This window comes from Hyaena hyaena, unplaced genomic scaffold, assembly GCF_003009895.1.
Source record: "Hyaena hyaena isolate Hyena2069 unplaced genomic scaffold, ASM300989v1 scaffold_255, whole genome shotgun sequence".
Lineage (NCBI taxonomy): Eukaryota > Metazoa > Chordata > Mammalia > Carnivora > Hyaenidae > Hyaena > Hyaena hyaena.
Window position 1 is genome coordinate 1055093 of NW_024080888.1, and position 16648 is coordinate 1071740.

At 32.9% G+C, this 16648-nt stretch overlaps 1 protein-coding gene across 2 annotated transcripts in view; it reads right to left on the reverse strand.

Moving 5' to 3' along the window:
* Window positions 1–16648, reverse strand: part of CCSER1 (coiled-coil serine rich protein 1) — a 667442-nt gene that overhangs the window by 512042 nt on the left and 138752 nt on the right. For both annotated transcript variants that reach the window (XM_039245368.1, XM_039245369.1), the window contains exon 2: window positions 5589–6947. In XM_039245368.1, the coding sequence (XP_039101299.1) occupies window positions 5589–6906 (1318 nt within the window). In that variant the 5' untranslated portion in view covers window positions 6907–6947. The remainder of the gene's footprint in view (window positions 1–5588; window positions 6948–16648) is intronic.

Genomic DNA, 16648 nt, shown 5'->3' on the forward strand with positions numbered 1-16648 from the left:
CATACAAATCACATAAGCAAACCCTATCCCTATTACCCTCAAATTGTATACAGAATCTGACCACTTCCTACAACCTTCCGCACTAATATCCTGGACCCAACTCCATCAACCCTAGCTTTGGCTACTATAATACCTAACAGCCTCTTTCCTTTGCCTATTCCTACCTGACTCTCCCCCACAAAAACCACAGCATTCTTTCCACATGGTAACCAGTATGAGCACTGAAGACATAAGTAACGTTGATCATGAGCACTCTTCTAGTCATAGAGCTGATGTTTAAACAATGGCCTATCAGTGTCCTTATGATAACCCTACTCTATCCCTTCATTTAGGACCTTCCCATATTCACCTGTTCACTTCTCTAACTTCATGTTTTGCTGTCCCCTCCTCCTTCACTCTGCTTATGCTACTATGGACCTCTTGCCATTGCTAGGCTGCAGCACACTCCAGTCCCAGGAGGGGTCTTTACCACATAGTCTTTGCACGGTTATATTCTTCTTAAATATCTATATATCTTTCTCCCTAGTCATCTTCAACCTTGGTTAATACTCTGTGCACCATATACTGAAAAATGCAAACTACAGTGCAATATCAGAAAGTGAAATTAAGAAAACAATCTCATTTACAATAGCATAAAAATGATAAAATACTTAAAATAATTTTAACCATGTAAGTGAAAAATCTCTACACTGAAAACTGTAAGACACTGATGAAATAGAGACACAAATAAATGGAAAGATATTCTATGTTTATAGAGTGGAAGAATCAATATTGTTAAAATGTCCATACTACTCAAAGCAATCTACAAATTCAATACAATCTCTATAAAAATTATAATGACATTTTTCATGAAAATACAAAAAAAAAATGTACAAAAGAACCACAGAAGACCCCAAATAGCTGAAGCAATCCTTAGAAATCACAAGATGTCACATTTCCTGGTTTCAAACTATACTACAAAGCTATAGTAATCAAAACAGTATGGTATTGGCGATATTGACATAAAGACAAACACACAGATCAATGGGACAGAATAAAGAGCCCAGAAATAAAACCGTCATATGCGAGCAATTAATTTTTGGTAAAAGACTCAAGAATATGAAATGCAGAAGAGATAGCCTCTTCACTAAATGGTGCTGGAAAACTGAATAACCACATGCAAAACAATAAACATAGACCCCCATCTTACAGCATACCAAAAAAAAAAAAAAAAAACGTCAAAATGATTTAAAGATTTGTACATAAGACCTGCAAATGTAAAATTCTAGGGGGGATAAAACAGGCGGTAAACTCCTTGACATTAGTTTTGGCAATGGCCTTTTGGGATTCACACCAAAAGCCAAAGCAACAAAACCAAAAATTAACAAATAAGACTATTTCAAAGTGAAAACCTTCTGTACATTAAAGTAAATAATCAACAAAATGAAAAGGCAAATTATGAAATGGGAGAAAATATTTTCAAATAACATATCCTATGAGAGGTTAATATCCAAAATACACAAGGAACTCATACAACTCAATAAAAATAAAAATAATAATAATCCAATTTTAAAAATGAGCAAAAAGACTAAATAGATATTTTTTTTCCAAAAAGACATACAAAATAGTCAACAGGTACATGAAAAGATGCTCAACATCACTAATTATGAGGGAATGCAAATCAATACCACAATGAGATATCACATCACATCGGTTAGGGTAGCTATTAGCAAAAAGTCAAACAAGTATTGTCAAAAGTGTGGAGAAAAGGGAAGCTTTATACACTTACGGTAGCAAAGTAAACTGGTACAGTCACTATGAAAAAAAAAACATGTAGTTTCTTCATGAAGTTAAAAATAGAGTTATCATATAATCCAGGAATTCCATTTATGGGTATATATTCAAAAGAAATGAAATCATTATCTCAAAGTACGATCTGTATGCCCATGTTAAAGCAACAGTATGCACAGTAGCCAAGATATGGAAACAGTCTAAGTGTCCATCAATGAATAGATAAGAAGATGTGATATGTCTATGCTAAGGAATATTATTCAGCCTTTAAAAAGAAGGAAATCCTGCCATTTGTGATAACATGGGTAAAACTGCAGGGCATTAAGCTAAGCAAAGTAAGCCAGATAGAGGAAGACAAAAAAGTGTATGGAATCAGTTATATGTGGATTCTTAAATAAAATAATTGTTGTAAAACTTCAGATAGGAATGCAAAGTAGAAAAGTGGTTGCAATTGGAGCCCCTGGGTGGCTTAGTCACTTCAGCATGCAACTCTTGATTTCGGCTCAGGTCATGATTTCACATTTCATGAGTTCAAGCCCCACCCTGGACTCTGCCCAGTCAGCACAGAGGCTGCTTAGGATTCTCTCTCTCCCTCTCTCTCTGCCCCTCCCCTGCTTTCACACTCTCTGAATACATACATACATACACACACAAACATGAAAAAAATGGAAAAAAGAAAAAGTGGTTGCAAGAACCTATTAGGCAAACATATAACAGTTCTTTTTAAACAACTTTTTAAGCTAATGAATAAAAATTAAATTGCCGGAGAGCTCAACTTTACATTATTTTTTTGCTTATTTTTGAGAGAGAGAGAGAGAGGAGAGAGGGAAACAGAGGATTCAAGATGGGCTCTGCACTCACAGCAGATAGCCCGACACAGGGCTTGAGCTCACCAGCTGCAAGATCATGACCTGAGCTGAAGTCGGATGCTTAACCAACTAAGCCACCCAGGTGTCCCTGTATTATTTCTGATATGATTAAATAACTCATACATTCAGATATATATTAAATACTAGCCTAAATATGTTTCATAACAAATATAGAATAAATTCAGTATTACGGAGTTTAGTGCACATAGCAACTCTTTTTTGTTTTTTGTTTTTATTTCTGAGGAGAGAGAGAGACAGCATGAGCAGGAGAGGGAGACACAGAATGTGACGCAGGCTCCAGGCTCTGAGCTAGCTGTCAGCACAGAGCCCGACATGGGGCTTGAACCCACGAACCGTGAGATCATGACCTGAGCTGAAGTTGGATGTTTAACCGACTGAGCCACTCAGGCGTCCCAGCAACCCTTTCTTATATAAAATATATCTACATAACTGGTTTTCAAATGTTAAACTTCCAAATTATAAAATCCTTCTGAACGGCACATGAACATCTCCATGAAATGAAGGATAGAATACTATTATTTTTTTCTTTGTTTACACTACCAGCTTGTTTGGCTATCCCTCCCTGTTTTACAGGTTGTACATAACACGAATAAAGAGCTAATGTCCCAAGAACAGGCAACACATTATCAAATTCAATAAATTACTTTAAGATAGTAAGTGGATCATGATTAGAATCTTAGTGAACAGATTAATAGCAAGATATTTCTGCAGAGATGAATATATATAATATTCAATTTGACACTGAAGAAAATGATCATTTCTAAATAATAATTAGATATAATCAAGTACATTTCTACCCTATTTGTATGTCATTTCTTAAAAAAAAAAAGTGCCTAGATTCCAATTTGAGATCCACCATTTTCTAACAGTGTGATTTCATAAAGTTACTTAATTTAATCCTTAGTTATTAACAACTGCCATATAAAATTTTGGTTAAGATTAAATGACATTTACCTTGAGGAGCACTAAGATAGGGAATGAATGAATCACTACATTGTACCCCTGATTCTAACATAATATTGTATGTTAACTACACTAGAATTAATATTTTTTAAAATAAATGAAAAGTAAATTTTAAAAAAGATTAAATGAAACAATGCAAATTGCTTAGCACATCTTGGGCACATATTAAGTGTACAAAAAGTGTAAACATCATCAATATCATCACTGTTCTTATTATTATAGTTAAAGAATTAAGCAGGTATAACTAAAGCCATAAGTACAGACAAGGTCACCGAGATCAAAAAATAATAAAGTAGGCAGATGCATAAAAGTAATCATGTATCAAATGTGAAAAATATTGTTATACAATTATACAGCTAGGTAATTCATTCATGCATTTAAAACTTTAAAACTGTTATATTCATGGAGGGACTAGTTGGATTAATCATATAGTCTTATGATTCTTGATACTTTATAATTTAACTTATTATAGCTTTATATACTATTTTAGTATTCTTAATGGTTTGGAAAGAGGTGGGATCATGTCACTAAGCGTACTCACTAAGAGTCTGAGCTTTGAATTGAGATAGTGGTAATCTGACTGTCCCACCTAACAACTCTATTATCCCTTGGTCTGTTTTTCCATTTGTAAAATGGAATTTGTAAATGTCTATCTCATAAGGTTTGTATCTCAAACTATTATGTACTAACTTTGTGATTTTGGACACATTAGTCTATTTTTGTTCCAATTATCTTGACTGTAAAATGGGTTACTATAATAGTAATTTCAATCACATGGATGTATACAAAATGGGAAATGAGACATTATAAACATCAACGTTGGGAGAACTAGTTGACAGTACTAGTAGTGGTGGTAACAGTAGTAGTAGTAGTGGTGGTAGTAGTAGTAGTAGTAGTAGTAGCAGCAGCAGCAGTTGTGGTAGTAGCAGTAGTAGGAGCAGTTAACAGCTACAGGAGCGGTAGTAGTAATGATAGCAGAAAAAAAATGTCAAATATAAACCAGTAGGTGATATATATTCTGTTTTCTTAACTGAAATTTATATTAAATAACAAAGTTTTCTGTTAAATGCCATAACAACATACTGGAGCAATTCAAGCACCCATCCTCACTTTCTATACACCAAAGAGATGGTACCCAAGGTTACACAGGTGGTTAATGATATGCAAGTTTAGAACCAAGTTCCAACGACAGTACTTTTAAAGTTTGCAAACCTATTGTATTTAGAGATGGATATTATTTGTGCTGAAACATGGATCCTACTTAATAATGAGTTTTGCTAAAATAGGAAATATAATTTAAATTATATAAATTTCTTTTATGGTGATTTTGGCTGGAATATATCCATTTTACTAAGAAATACCAAGACTCCATCATGTACTTAAACTTTTTTTAATGTTTACTTATTTTTGAAAGAAAGAGAGAGAGTATGAGCAGGGGAGGGGCAGAGAGAGAGAGAGGGGGAGAAACATAATCAGAGCTGGCTCCAGGCTCTGAGCTGTCAGCACAGAGCCCCATGCGGGGCTTGAACTCACAAGCCTTTGAGCCATGAGATCATGACTGAGGTGAAGATGGCCGTCCAAAGGACCGAGCCACCCAGGCACTCCATCTATCATTTACTTTTAAAAAGTGATTCTTATTTTAGATAAAGCCACATTGCAAATAAAAATAATTTCTTTCCTCTTTCTTCTGAGGTCCAGAAGCTTGACAACACAACTAAGAAAATAAGTAGTATTGCTGAGTTTATATTGTTAGCATAATATGAAGTTCAAAATCAAGTAGAGAAAATATTTAAGATTTTAAGTTAAAATCAGAAAAAAATGAACTAGAGAATGAAAAATAAGAAAATGTGGATTCTATTCATGAGATGAAATAAAATTAAATAAATTAGAATGTAAATATAGAATGTAGAATAAAATATAATGTAATTATATTTCATATTTATTATACAAAAAAAATCAGCATACCTTTGGCAGGATTTGATTCATATCCATATGTTTTGTTAAAAATATGGTGATCACCAGAAGAAGGTATTATCCTTGAATCTGAAATAGGATGAATCCCTTTAACACGATCAGCTATTGCTTTATGTTGCTCATAAAATCCAAGTTTCCTTGGAGAGCTTGTTGCCAACATTGTTTCACCATTTTGTACTACTTTATGTTCTTCTCTTAGCATATCTCCTGATAGGTGAGTCTCTGACTTGTTCCCATTCATAACCGGTAGTTCAGAGATTTGCAATAACACTTCCTTCTGATTAGCAGCAGAGGTTTCCAGTAAGGAATTAGATTCAGAGCTACATCGGCCTTCTAACCTGTATTTCCCAGGAGACATAATTGCACAAGGAACAGTTCCCATAAGGTCTATTGTCTTTGTAACAGCAGCAGGATTGGGAGAGATCTGAGAGGTAGAATCATTGTGGCCAAAGTTCTCACAGTGAGATGCCATGCTTCCACTTTTAGGAAATGCATCTGCTTCAGACACAGAATCTTCAGTCAAGGCTAAGAACTCTGAAGGTGTCTGAGCTATTGTAAGATCAGCAGAAAGCAATGGTGATTGTAAAGAGCTTCCTGCCCGTTCCGTTACATCCACAGAACAAGATGGAGAAGCTCTTACTAATACAGGTTCTCTCTCTTGGTACTGTGTAATTTCCAATGAGAATCCAGACTGTTGTACCACTGAAATGGACTGGCTCTGTGGAACCGGCTTGGAAAATTTATAGTGAGATGAAAAAGATTTAGTAAGTAGCTTCTTTGTTGACTGCTTAACAGAACGATGAGTTTGTTCTTCTGTGAATCCAGAATCATCCCCTTCACTTTTGCCAGAACTTAGGCAATTTATAAAGACATTCTTATTAGTTGAGTGCTCCTTTTCCTTTTCAAAATCTTCTGTCAAAGATCTTGTTATTTTCTTATTTCGTGAACTACTAAAACCAACAGAATGTCTTCCCCTGGTTTTAATATGTTCCTCCAAACTCAGTTTTTGCATACTGCTATGACCAGATTGAGCACCATTTGAAATACTAAGGTTCTGGTTGGTAGTGTCTTGCTTAGGTTCACTTCCCTTCTTATGATGGAAACTAATAGAAGGAGTACGGAATATGCTTCTGCGTTTACCTGTACTACCTGAGCTTGAATTAGTGCTGGAAGGAGAGGAACTGTGGACACCAACTGTATTGCTGGAGGAGGGTGAAGAAGGAAGGGAATCACGTCTTCTGCTAATACTTCTTCTGAATATTGGCAACCGGGAGACCAGGGTAGATCGTCTTGATCCTGAGTCCCCCATTGGGACTCGAAGGCTTGCACTGTGATAGCCAACTTAGCAGCCTAAAAAAGATAAAACAAAACAAAACAAAAACAAAAAAAAATCAAAAGAATTCAATTATAAATAAGACATTTTACAACAAAACATTGTTTTTCAGGACATGGAACAGAACCTGGCTCATACTAAAATGATAAATAATACAATTCTAATCAGGATTTTTTTTTTAATTCATAAGAAGCAAAGTTATCCAATGATTTGTGCAGTGAATGTCTCAAAAATGCCAAGATTACCAAGAATATTTCATCTATTCAAAAGATTGTTGGGTTGGGAAATACAAGATCATAAGAGTCAAGACCCAGCCTTACTACTCACACTGGTTGCATAATTTGGTAAATTGTTTAATCCTAACTTTTTATGTCTACTTATTTAGATGTAGTAGGCTTGTGACAGCTATAACCATTGCCCTGTGGGTAATATGCCCCACCATTGCTTCTCTTGACCAGAAGCAGATATATAACAAGACGTAAGAAGTTATTGACTTGAGCTTAACAGAATCACAGCCCAGACTAAGGTATGATCTGACACTAAAATCTTCAAAGAAAAATCAAGTAAGAAGTACTCTTCTCTTTGGAGTTTGATTTTGGGACATTTAGAAGTAATCAGGACATTTGACAGAGGAAACTAAACCAGAAAGGATACAGTGTAGTATTATAAACAAAATAAGGTTATGAAGAAACCACAACTATGAATTGAAGAAAAGACTCAAATGAAAATTAATTCAATTTGTAATGTTGAGACAAGTGAAAATACATAGTGACAGCAGAAGCATAAAAATGTATAAACCATATTAACATCAAGGTGCTGAAGATGAAGAAAAAGAAGGAAGAAGTGAAGGTGGCAGCTATGTAGTTCATCAACTGTGTTGTACCAAATACTTTTTTAACACAGATTATCTCTTTTAATGCTTCTAAGTAAGCAGTAGATAATATTACCATGGTCATTTTACAGCAGAAAGGTAACTTTCTGTCATTCAGCCAATGAATGGCAAAGCAGGAATAAGAAACTAATCCTCATGTAACCACAGGATCAGCTCATAATCAGAGTGATAGAGATTGCTTTCAGTAAAGAGCCAAAACCTGTGCTGAAGGTCCAGCTATACTTCCATTTCAGAGATTCCTAGTATTAGGGTCAGTCTGGCTAATCTGATGGCTGCTATTTTTCACCGATTTTCATAATGTGCCATGATTTGGTTTCTGTTTTATTTTAGTTTGTTTCTATATGTCACACAATTCCTTAACTGTAATGTATACATCCCTCTGTCAAATATGAATCAGAATATTTCATTTTGTTCTTTGCAACCAAAACTACCTAACTGAACAATAACAAATATTACATAAAATGACCAGCCTCCATTATTCTTATAGATACATTATGAGAATGATCAAGTGAAATATTTTCATGGCCCTGAAGAAGTATGTAAAATGAAAAATATTTTCTCTTTCAGATACTGCATTCAAAAATATTTAATATTTTTGTCCTAAATGATATAAAATCTAACAGATTTACATTAGATGATTTCTAACTGAATTCACTAAATTTGAATTTAAATCAAACTATATGTAAAAACATTCCCAAAATATTTGCATATTCTTATAAGTCTTTGGGAGAAGAAAGCTTAAAATACAAAGACACTTTAGGTCTTAAAGTCTGACAAATTAAAAATATCTTCATTGAGGAAAGCACTTGTTGGGATGAGCACTGGGTGTTGAATGGAAACAAATTTGACTATAAATTATACTAAAAATAAATAAATAATAAAAATAACTTATTTGGGGGATGCGAGTGGCTCAGTCAGTTGAGTGGTTGACTTTTGATTTCAGCTCAGATCATGATCCAGTGGTGTGGGATCGAGTTTGAAATACATTAATATTTCAAACTTAATTAACATATTTTCTGCCCCACTATCATAAACAAATGCTGTAATTTTGAAGTTAATTATATTAAATTATAACTTTTAGAGATTCATAATTGAAAGCATTTCCAGCTATAAAATCATTCAGTAATCTAAAATTTGCTAACATCTAAAAATATTACAGAAGCACAATGCTGAACAAGTTGAAGAAAACAATACATCATTACAACAACTATTAATGAAGGACAAATGTTACACTGCAACACGTAAATATTAGTTTTATAATTTTAGTATAGCAATTACCCTTTCTTAATAAAACCTGTATATATTTTCACATATTTTTAAATTTTCAAATCAGATAAAATAAGCATATTTTCTCAATTCTCCTCTTGGTTCTCCTCTTTGTTCAATCCTCCTCTTATTTCTTGGTTCACAAGTCATATCTCCTCAAGTCATAACAGATCCCAAAAAATATACAGGTTGAACTAGAACAGCCCACCTTCCACGGGCCTTACTATGATCAAAATTGTTTTATTTGGGAAGGAAGATTTGTCATATAAGAAGAGTGCCATCTATTTATACTGTTAAACCTATAGAAATAAGCAAAACATTAGACTATTATACACAATACCACTACACAGATGCATACACATGTTCTACTGGACGTGATGTGAGACTCAGTTTCAACTCTACTGAAGAAACAGTATCCTTTGCTCTTTAACATCAGGACTTAACAAAAAGTTCCCAGAATATATTTTATTAGGTGATCTCTACAACTTTAGCAAACACTATCATTACCCTTAATAGAGTGCAACATCACACAGTAGAGCTAGTCTAAGTGACACTAAAGGTGAATCTTATTTGGCATGGTTCAGAAAAACACATTCTATTTAAAGGGGCTATATGCATTGCTAATGTTACCTATTTAAAATAGAGTAAAATTAAAATACATTCAATAAATAATAAATACTAAAAAAAAAAGTATGTATACACACACACTTTCTTCCATGATTCCAAAGGCATAACAAGACAATGCAGGGTTTTATAGCAATCATCTTAGAAACTGATTACCATATACACAAATAGGTATGTCTGGGCAAATAAAACAAATCAAAATTCCCTTCATCTTTTTTATTTCCCAATATCTTTCAAGTATATGCTTAGAATTTGCATACCTCTCATATTTTTTTCACTATAAGCTATAGATGAAGAGTCACCTGATGGCCCATATATTAGATAGTCCTAAATATTCTTTGTTTGTCCTTCTCCCCAAATTGGTGATGTTTAGTTTAGGAAACTAAAAAACTCTTACCCACACATGCAATAAGCAAAAAAATATATATATATATTTGGTTTCAAATCCAAGCTCTATCATTTAGTACTAAGCATGAGCTAGAACACAGATAATAATTATTTTAAGTATGAGAAGGGGCAATATCAGAAAGAAACAGCACTCTGCCTAGTACTGAGTAAATTTCTATTTTCTTCCTTTTCTGATGCAAGTGGTGCATGATGGAACAGCATATAAAGTGATTATAAAAATGAGCTACCTGTCGAGATCTACCCCAATCACTCCATTTTAAAAATCACCTAAGAGGGGCGCCTGGGTGGCTTAGTTGGTTAAGCGTCCGACTTGCGCTTAGGTCATGACCTCGCGGTTCATGGGTTCAAGCCCTGCGTCGGGCTCTGTGCTGACTGCCAGCTCAGAGCCTGGAGCCTCTTTCAGTCTGTGACTCCCTCTCTCTCTGGCCCTCCCCTGCTCACACTGTCTCTCTCTCTCTCCTAGAAATAAATAAAAAGTTAAAAAAAAATAAAAATAAAAATAAAAAAATAAAAATCACCTAAGAATATTTTGGAGAACGATCTATAAATTGAGATCAGCATTCCAATCCCTTACGCTGAACCTCCCCTAAGTATACATTATTATTGGAATTTAAAAAGAATGATCAATATTTGAAATGTTTGTGAGGAATGTTGATGAAGCAAATCTGGTACCAGCTCTATTCTTTCTTCAAAAAGATTTCAGAAAATAACCTAATACAGCCTAAATGACCATGCTGCAAAGAAAATCTACAATAAATGATGAAATGGAAGAAAATTAAAGAAATCAAATATTCTCTAAGTAAGAATTTTTCAACATTAAGAAAGTGATGGATGGCAGAAAATAAATGATCTCTAAGCATATCAAAGAGCACTGGTCAATGTTTCCTAAAATTAAATAAAATAATAGCTTGAAGAAGTTTCTAAAACAATCGTATCTCATCATGTCATTTTTTCCCCACAGATTTAAATAAGGCTCACACCTGTTAGGTGGTTAGAACTCAGCTGGAAAGCCCTTCAGTCCAGACTCTTTCTATTACAAAGCCATGCAATTTACACCTCAACATTCCTTTTTACTTTATGGTAGAAGCTATCTTTAAATGAATTTCTAAAATGTTTTACTGTTTTCCCTTAAATGAATGGGGAGCTAATAGAAGAATTTTTAACAGATAAATCACTACCACAACATGAACAGGGCCACTTCAGCCACAGGGTCAGTGAGGGCAACATGAGATAAATTCAAAAAATGAATGATCAGGACCAAGTAAGTGATCAATCACAGGGAAGAGAATGAGACTGTCAGCTGAAAGTAGAGTCAGAAATCACATAACCGATTAGATATGTTTAATTTGCAAATCATTAAATTTGCATATAATTTAGCCACACTGAGTACATGAAATTCTTTTCAACAAATAAACAAGAAAATAATCCAAACAAACAATTGCTTATATCAGAAATATCAAACTTTAGGTGAAGGTAACTACTAACAATGATTTGACCCTACCGATGAAATGTAAACAGAAATAGATGGTCCTTGATTAGATTATATGTAATCAAAGAATCCCTGGGTTCTACTCCTGAAACCAGTAACTACACTGTATGTTAACTAACTTGAATTTAAATAAGTATTTTTTAAGAAGATCTGTATAGATAATACCTAGGAAAAAGAGAAGGATGCCAAATTAGCATGATAACAGGAACTATGACAATAGTAAAGGAGAATACATTATTATTCTAGCAGGATTTAGGGAAGCAGATGAATCCTTTGCCTGAACTGATGGAAGAACAGGGGTGGTGATACATTACTTATAAAGACATGTAATTTGAAACCCAGGCCTATAGGATCTTAGTTTTTTACTTACCAGAAAAGACAATAGAGGGTAAAAAGAAACATAAAAATAATGAGTTTTGGCCAGAGATTAGAAAGAATTTAATAGTGAAAGAAGTCAAAAGCCATATCCACATGTGACCAGGCTTAGGTAAATGAGATTATACTTATATCTTTAAAATGTTATAGTTTATGTTTTGGGATTTACACACTATGAATGTATAACTGTTAAAAATGCAGACTCTGACATAAGAATATCTAGACTTGAATTTGTCACAACACACGAGCTGTGTGACTTCAGAGTGGCTTAAAAAGTTACTTAAACTCCTAGGGTCTAAAGTTTCTTCATGAGGATAAACAGTTGCACCTGTCTTGAAGAATTTTTATCAGATCAAGTAAACACCAAAAAAAAAAAAAAAAAAAAAAGCACCTAGTATAGGGTCTAACATGATAAATGTCTAATAACTGTAACTTATTTATCAAGAATAATTAACCAAGCCTGTGTTGTTTTAAGGCAAACTTTTTCTCTAATTCAAATTAGAACTTTCCAAACCTCTCTCACCTCAAAGTTCTAATTCTGTTTATTCATAGATTAATACTGTCATTTCCAAACAGGATAGAATGATTATTAAAAGCTGCAGTACCTACATGTTGATGGGACTTAGAATTTGTATTGATATATATGAATAAACAGTGATGTAACCATTATTACATGTTTTAACTTGTCTCTTGCAAATAATTCCATTCAATTATGTCTTGCTTTTGACCAAAACTATTATTGACCATGATGATCTCCTTCCTGACAAGTTTAGTTCAATTTTTTATTAGGTAAATATTGAATTCAATTACTCAGTCTTAGTTTTTTATCTTCAACAAAATAATTCAGCCTTCAAGAATCAAACAACTGACAGGATTATGAATATTCAAAGACTGTGTCTTAGCCCCAAACATGATTCCCAAAAGATGAATTTGATAAATTTGTTGACCAATGCCAATGTCAATGCAACAAATACACAAATTTAAGGAAAACAGCATATATCTAAAAGTATACATATTTGTTAATAAGGAAAAATTATATTATTGTTTATCATATCTCACATTGGAGAAATTTGCATTGGTTTTAAAATAATATTTTGGAAAAAAATTCCTCACAGCATTCTAAGTAAGTTTTCTTAGAAGCAGACCCTGAGCAAGGGATTCTTTTTCAAGCAATTTGTGAGAAATACTCTCAGAAGGTAAAGAAAGGTATAACTGGACAAAGGGAAAGGTCAATCAAATATATGGTGCCAATAGAAACTAACTTCAGACTGATCCCAGGGGATCTGCCGTACTAACTGATACTTTGAGGTGCAGCTGATCTTTTGTGTTCTCATGCTGGTCAACCATTTGTAGACCTCCTTGAGGAATGAGGAAAAAAAAATATTTGAAACATACAGTAGGCAATGGATTAATTATCTGGAATATATAAAGAATTCTTATAATCAATTTAAAAAAGACAATCTAAAAGGAAAAATAAGAACATAAACAAGCAATTCCCAGAAGAAATACAAATCACCAATACATGAAGTATATTCAAAACTATTAGTAAAAAAAAAAAAAGATTTCCTATAACACAAATAGAAATAGAAAAAGAAAATAAAGGAATAAAGGCAGCAAGAAATACAAACAGGAATTTCATAAGAGAAAAAACAAATACTTATTAATCAAGAAAAAGTGCAAGACATTATTTCCTACAACTAACATTTTAAAACTAAATAATATCAAGTTTGGGTGAGTAAAGTGGTACTTATAGACACTTATAAAGAAGTCTAAATTGTTAAGTTTATTTTAGAAAATTATGTATCAAAATATCAAGTAATTTCACTTCTCAGCATTACCCTAGAATAATGCTCATACATCTGCACAAAGAGATATGTATAGGGATATTCAATGCTGGTTTATATTAATAAAGTTAAAATAATATATATGTTAAACATTTATTTTAAATGTTTATTTAAAAATATTACTTATCTATTGTACAGCATAATGACAAGAGCTAAACATGTAAGGTAAAAGATATAAACGGACATAAAAAACAATGTCCAAGGCATTTAAGTAATAAAATCAATTAGTTAAAAGTTATAAATTACAAAAGTATCATGGAAATTTAAAGTAATAAATATCCTATATATTTACATAAATGTATATGTATTAGAAATGATCTGCAATGACCTATTTCAAAGTGTGAACAGGTGTTATCTTTGAACAGGGCCTTTGTATTCAGGGCTATCATCAATGAGGACGTTAGTATTATATGTAATATGATGAAGTTTTAACAATATGAATTAGTGAGTTATTTTTATAAGTAAATCTTTGAAATTCAAATTAAGGTAGTATAAAAATACATAGCTTATCAAAATATTATATAATTTTGAAGGATATAGGCATAAAAACATGCTAAAAGTAACTTAGAAGGCACACAGAAATTAAGAATAGTAGTTGCCTCTGGAAGAAGAAGAATGAACATCTGGGAAAATGTTTTTTCTAAAAATAATTTGAAAACAATAATAATTTGACCCAATATGACAAAATACAAATACCAATTCTGGGTATTTTAATAATCTCTTCAAACATATTATATTTTAACACTAACTATTTAAATAAGTAAAGCCTATGGTAGTGCTAAAATCCTTGCACTGGGACAAAGGCTTTGTATTTACCTGAACCTACACTGTTAATACTGAAATTCATATTTCATACAGTTAGGATTGTATCTGTTTATAAATTGATATTTACTTTTCTATCAGCTAAAATTCTATTTACTTTAGTTATTGAGAGTTATTCTTTCTTCTTAAAATAACTTTCATTATTTCTTTACCATATGACAATCCATCTAAATATTGTCAGTGAGAAGTCAGAACCGAATGATTCATCCCAGGTTCTTCACGATATGTTAAATGTTTTGGTATTTCCATAATGCAAACATTAAACCACCACATATTACTTTATATAGTTGGCTAATACATTTGAGTTATATGATGATTTGGAAGCATATGGCATTATGACTTTTTTTCACTAATAATAAATTGAGGCCATTATACTATTTTTTTTCAAGGCTAGTAAACTAACCAGAGAGGTCTGTTTATATTTGTTCAAATTCAAAATGCATGCTTTTCTTAGATATTTAAAATGTTTTATTTGTTTACTAAATATTAAAATGACTGGATTTGGGGCACCTGAGTGGCTCAGTTGCTTGGGCATCTGACTTTGGCTCAGGTCATGATTTCAGTTTGTGGGTTCGAGATCCACATTGGGCTTTGTGATGACAGCCAAGAGCCTGAAGCCTGCTTCAGATTCTGTCTCCCACTGTCAATGTCCCTCCCAGGCTTGTGCTGTGTCTCTCTCTCAGAGGTGAATAAGCATTAAAACTTAAAAAAACATTTAAACTTCAAAAAATAAATAAAAGTAAAATGGCTGGATTTGTCATATACTTTATTTTCTTTACTAAAAACATAAAACAGCAACTTTATAATAAATAACCTGCAGTTGTGCTTGCATATCAGCAGAGGGTGCAGAAGACCTTCCATTTTAACAATGAAGTCTTACAATTTTCAACACCAATTTAAGATTTATTGGGCAATTAATTATCAAGTCCTTTGTGTAAATGAAAAATGAAAGTTTCCAAATACATTTGCAAATTATGTTTTTTTTAAAAAAACAAATCGCACCTTATAAAAATATAAAGTTTTGAATTAAAGGAAGACTCCATTCTTATCTTGGAAGTCAGAATAGTAAAAATAAGAGGTTTTTTTTATTATTCACTTATTTATAGAACTCGTATTTTTTTTTTATTTTTTAAATGTTTACTTATTTTTAAGGGAAAGACAGAATGAGAGTAGGGGAGAGGCAGACACAGAATGTGAAGCAGGCTCCAGGTTCTGAGCTGTCAGCACAGAGCCCGATGCAGGGGCTCGAACTCAAAAACCATGAGATCATGACCTGAGCCAAAGTCAGACGCTTAACCAAATGAGCCACCCAGCTGCCCCTAGAGCTGGTATTTTAAAGAGAGCTCAGATTCAAATATACCAATTAAAGTGTACTATTTATTTTCCAACAGTTTCGTCTGTTTCCTAAAGAGCAGAACATATGCACTGCCTTGTAAGATATATATTAATATAAAAAAGATAAAGCATATAAAGATAGTATATAAACAAATACAGTAGCATCTCTAGTTCCTATATACGTTGTAAATATCCCTTCATTTTTAAATTTTATTTATGATAGTGCATAGAACAGTGCTTGGTCACAGACACAAATACAAATAAGAAAAATACTATCATATGTCAAATAAGATGACACAAAACCAGACGGAAAGAATTTTTTAAATACAAATTAGAACACATATTAGTAGATTAAATTTAAAGATAGCTACGCTAGACACTTAAATCTGTTATACCTGTGTCTGTGTGTATATTATCGGTAATACAGACACCTGACAATACAAATCAGCATAGGCAGTAAATTGGAATTCACATTTTCAAGGTATGCTCCAGTTCCAACATAAACTGAATCAATATAAATATAAACTTAGATCAATATAACTGAAAGTCGGCATTGGTCTGATGAAAGGGAAAAACAGAAACTAGTACATCTACAAATCCTTACTGCCTTTCTTTTCTTATAAATACTGTTGTAGCTGTATCCTTATGATGCGAAAGGCAGCA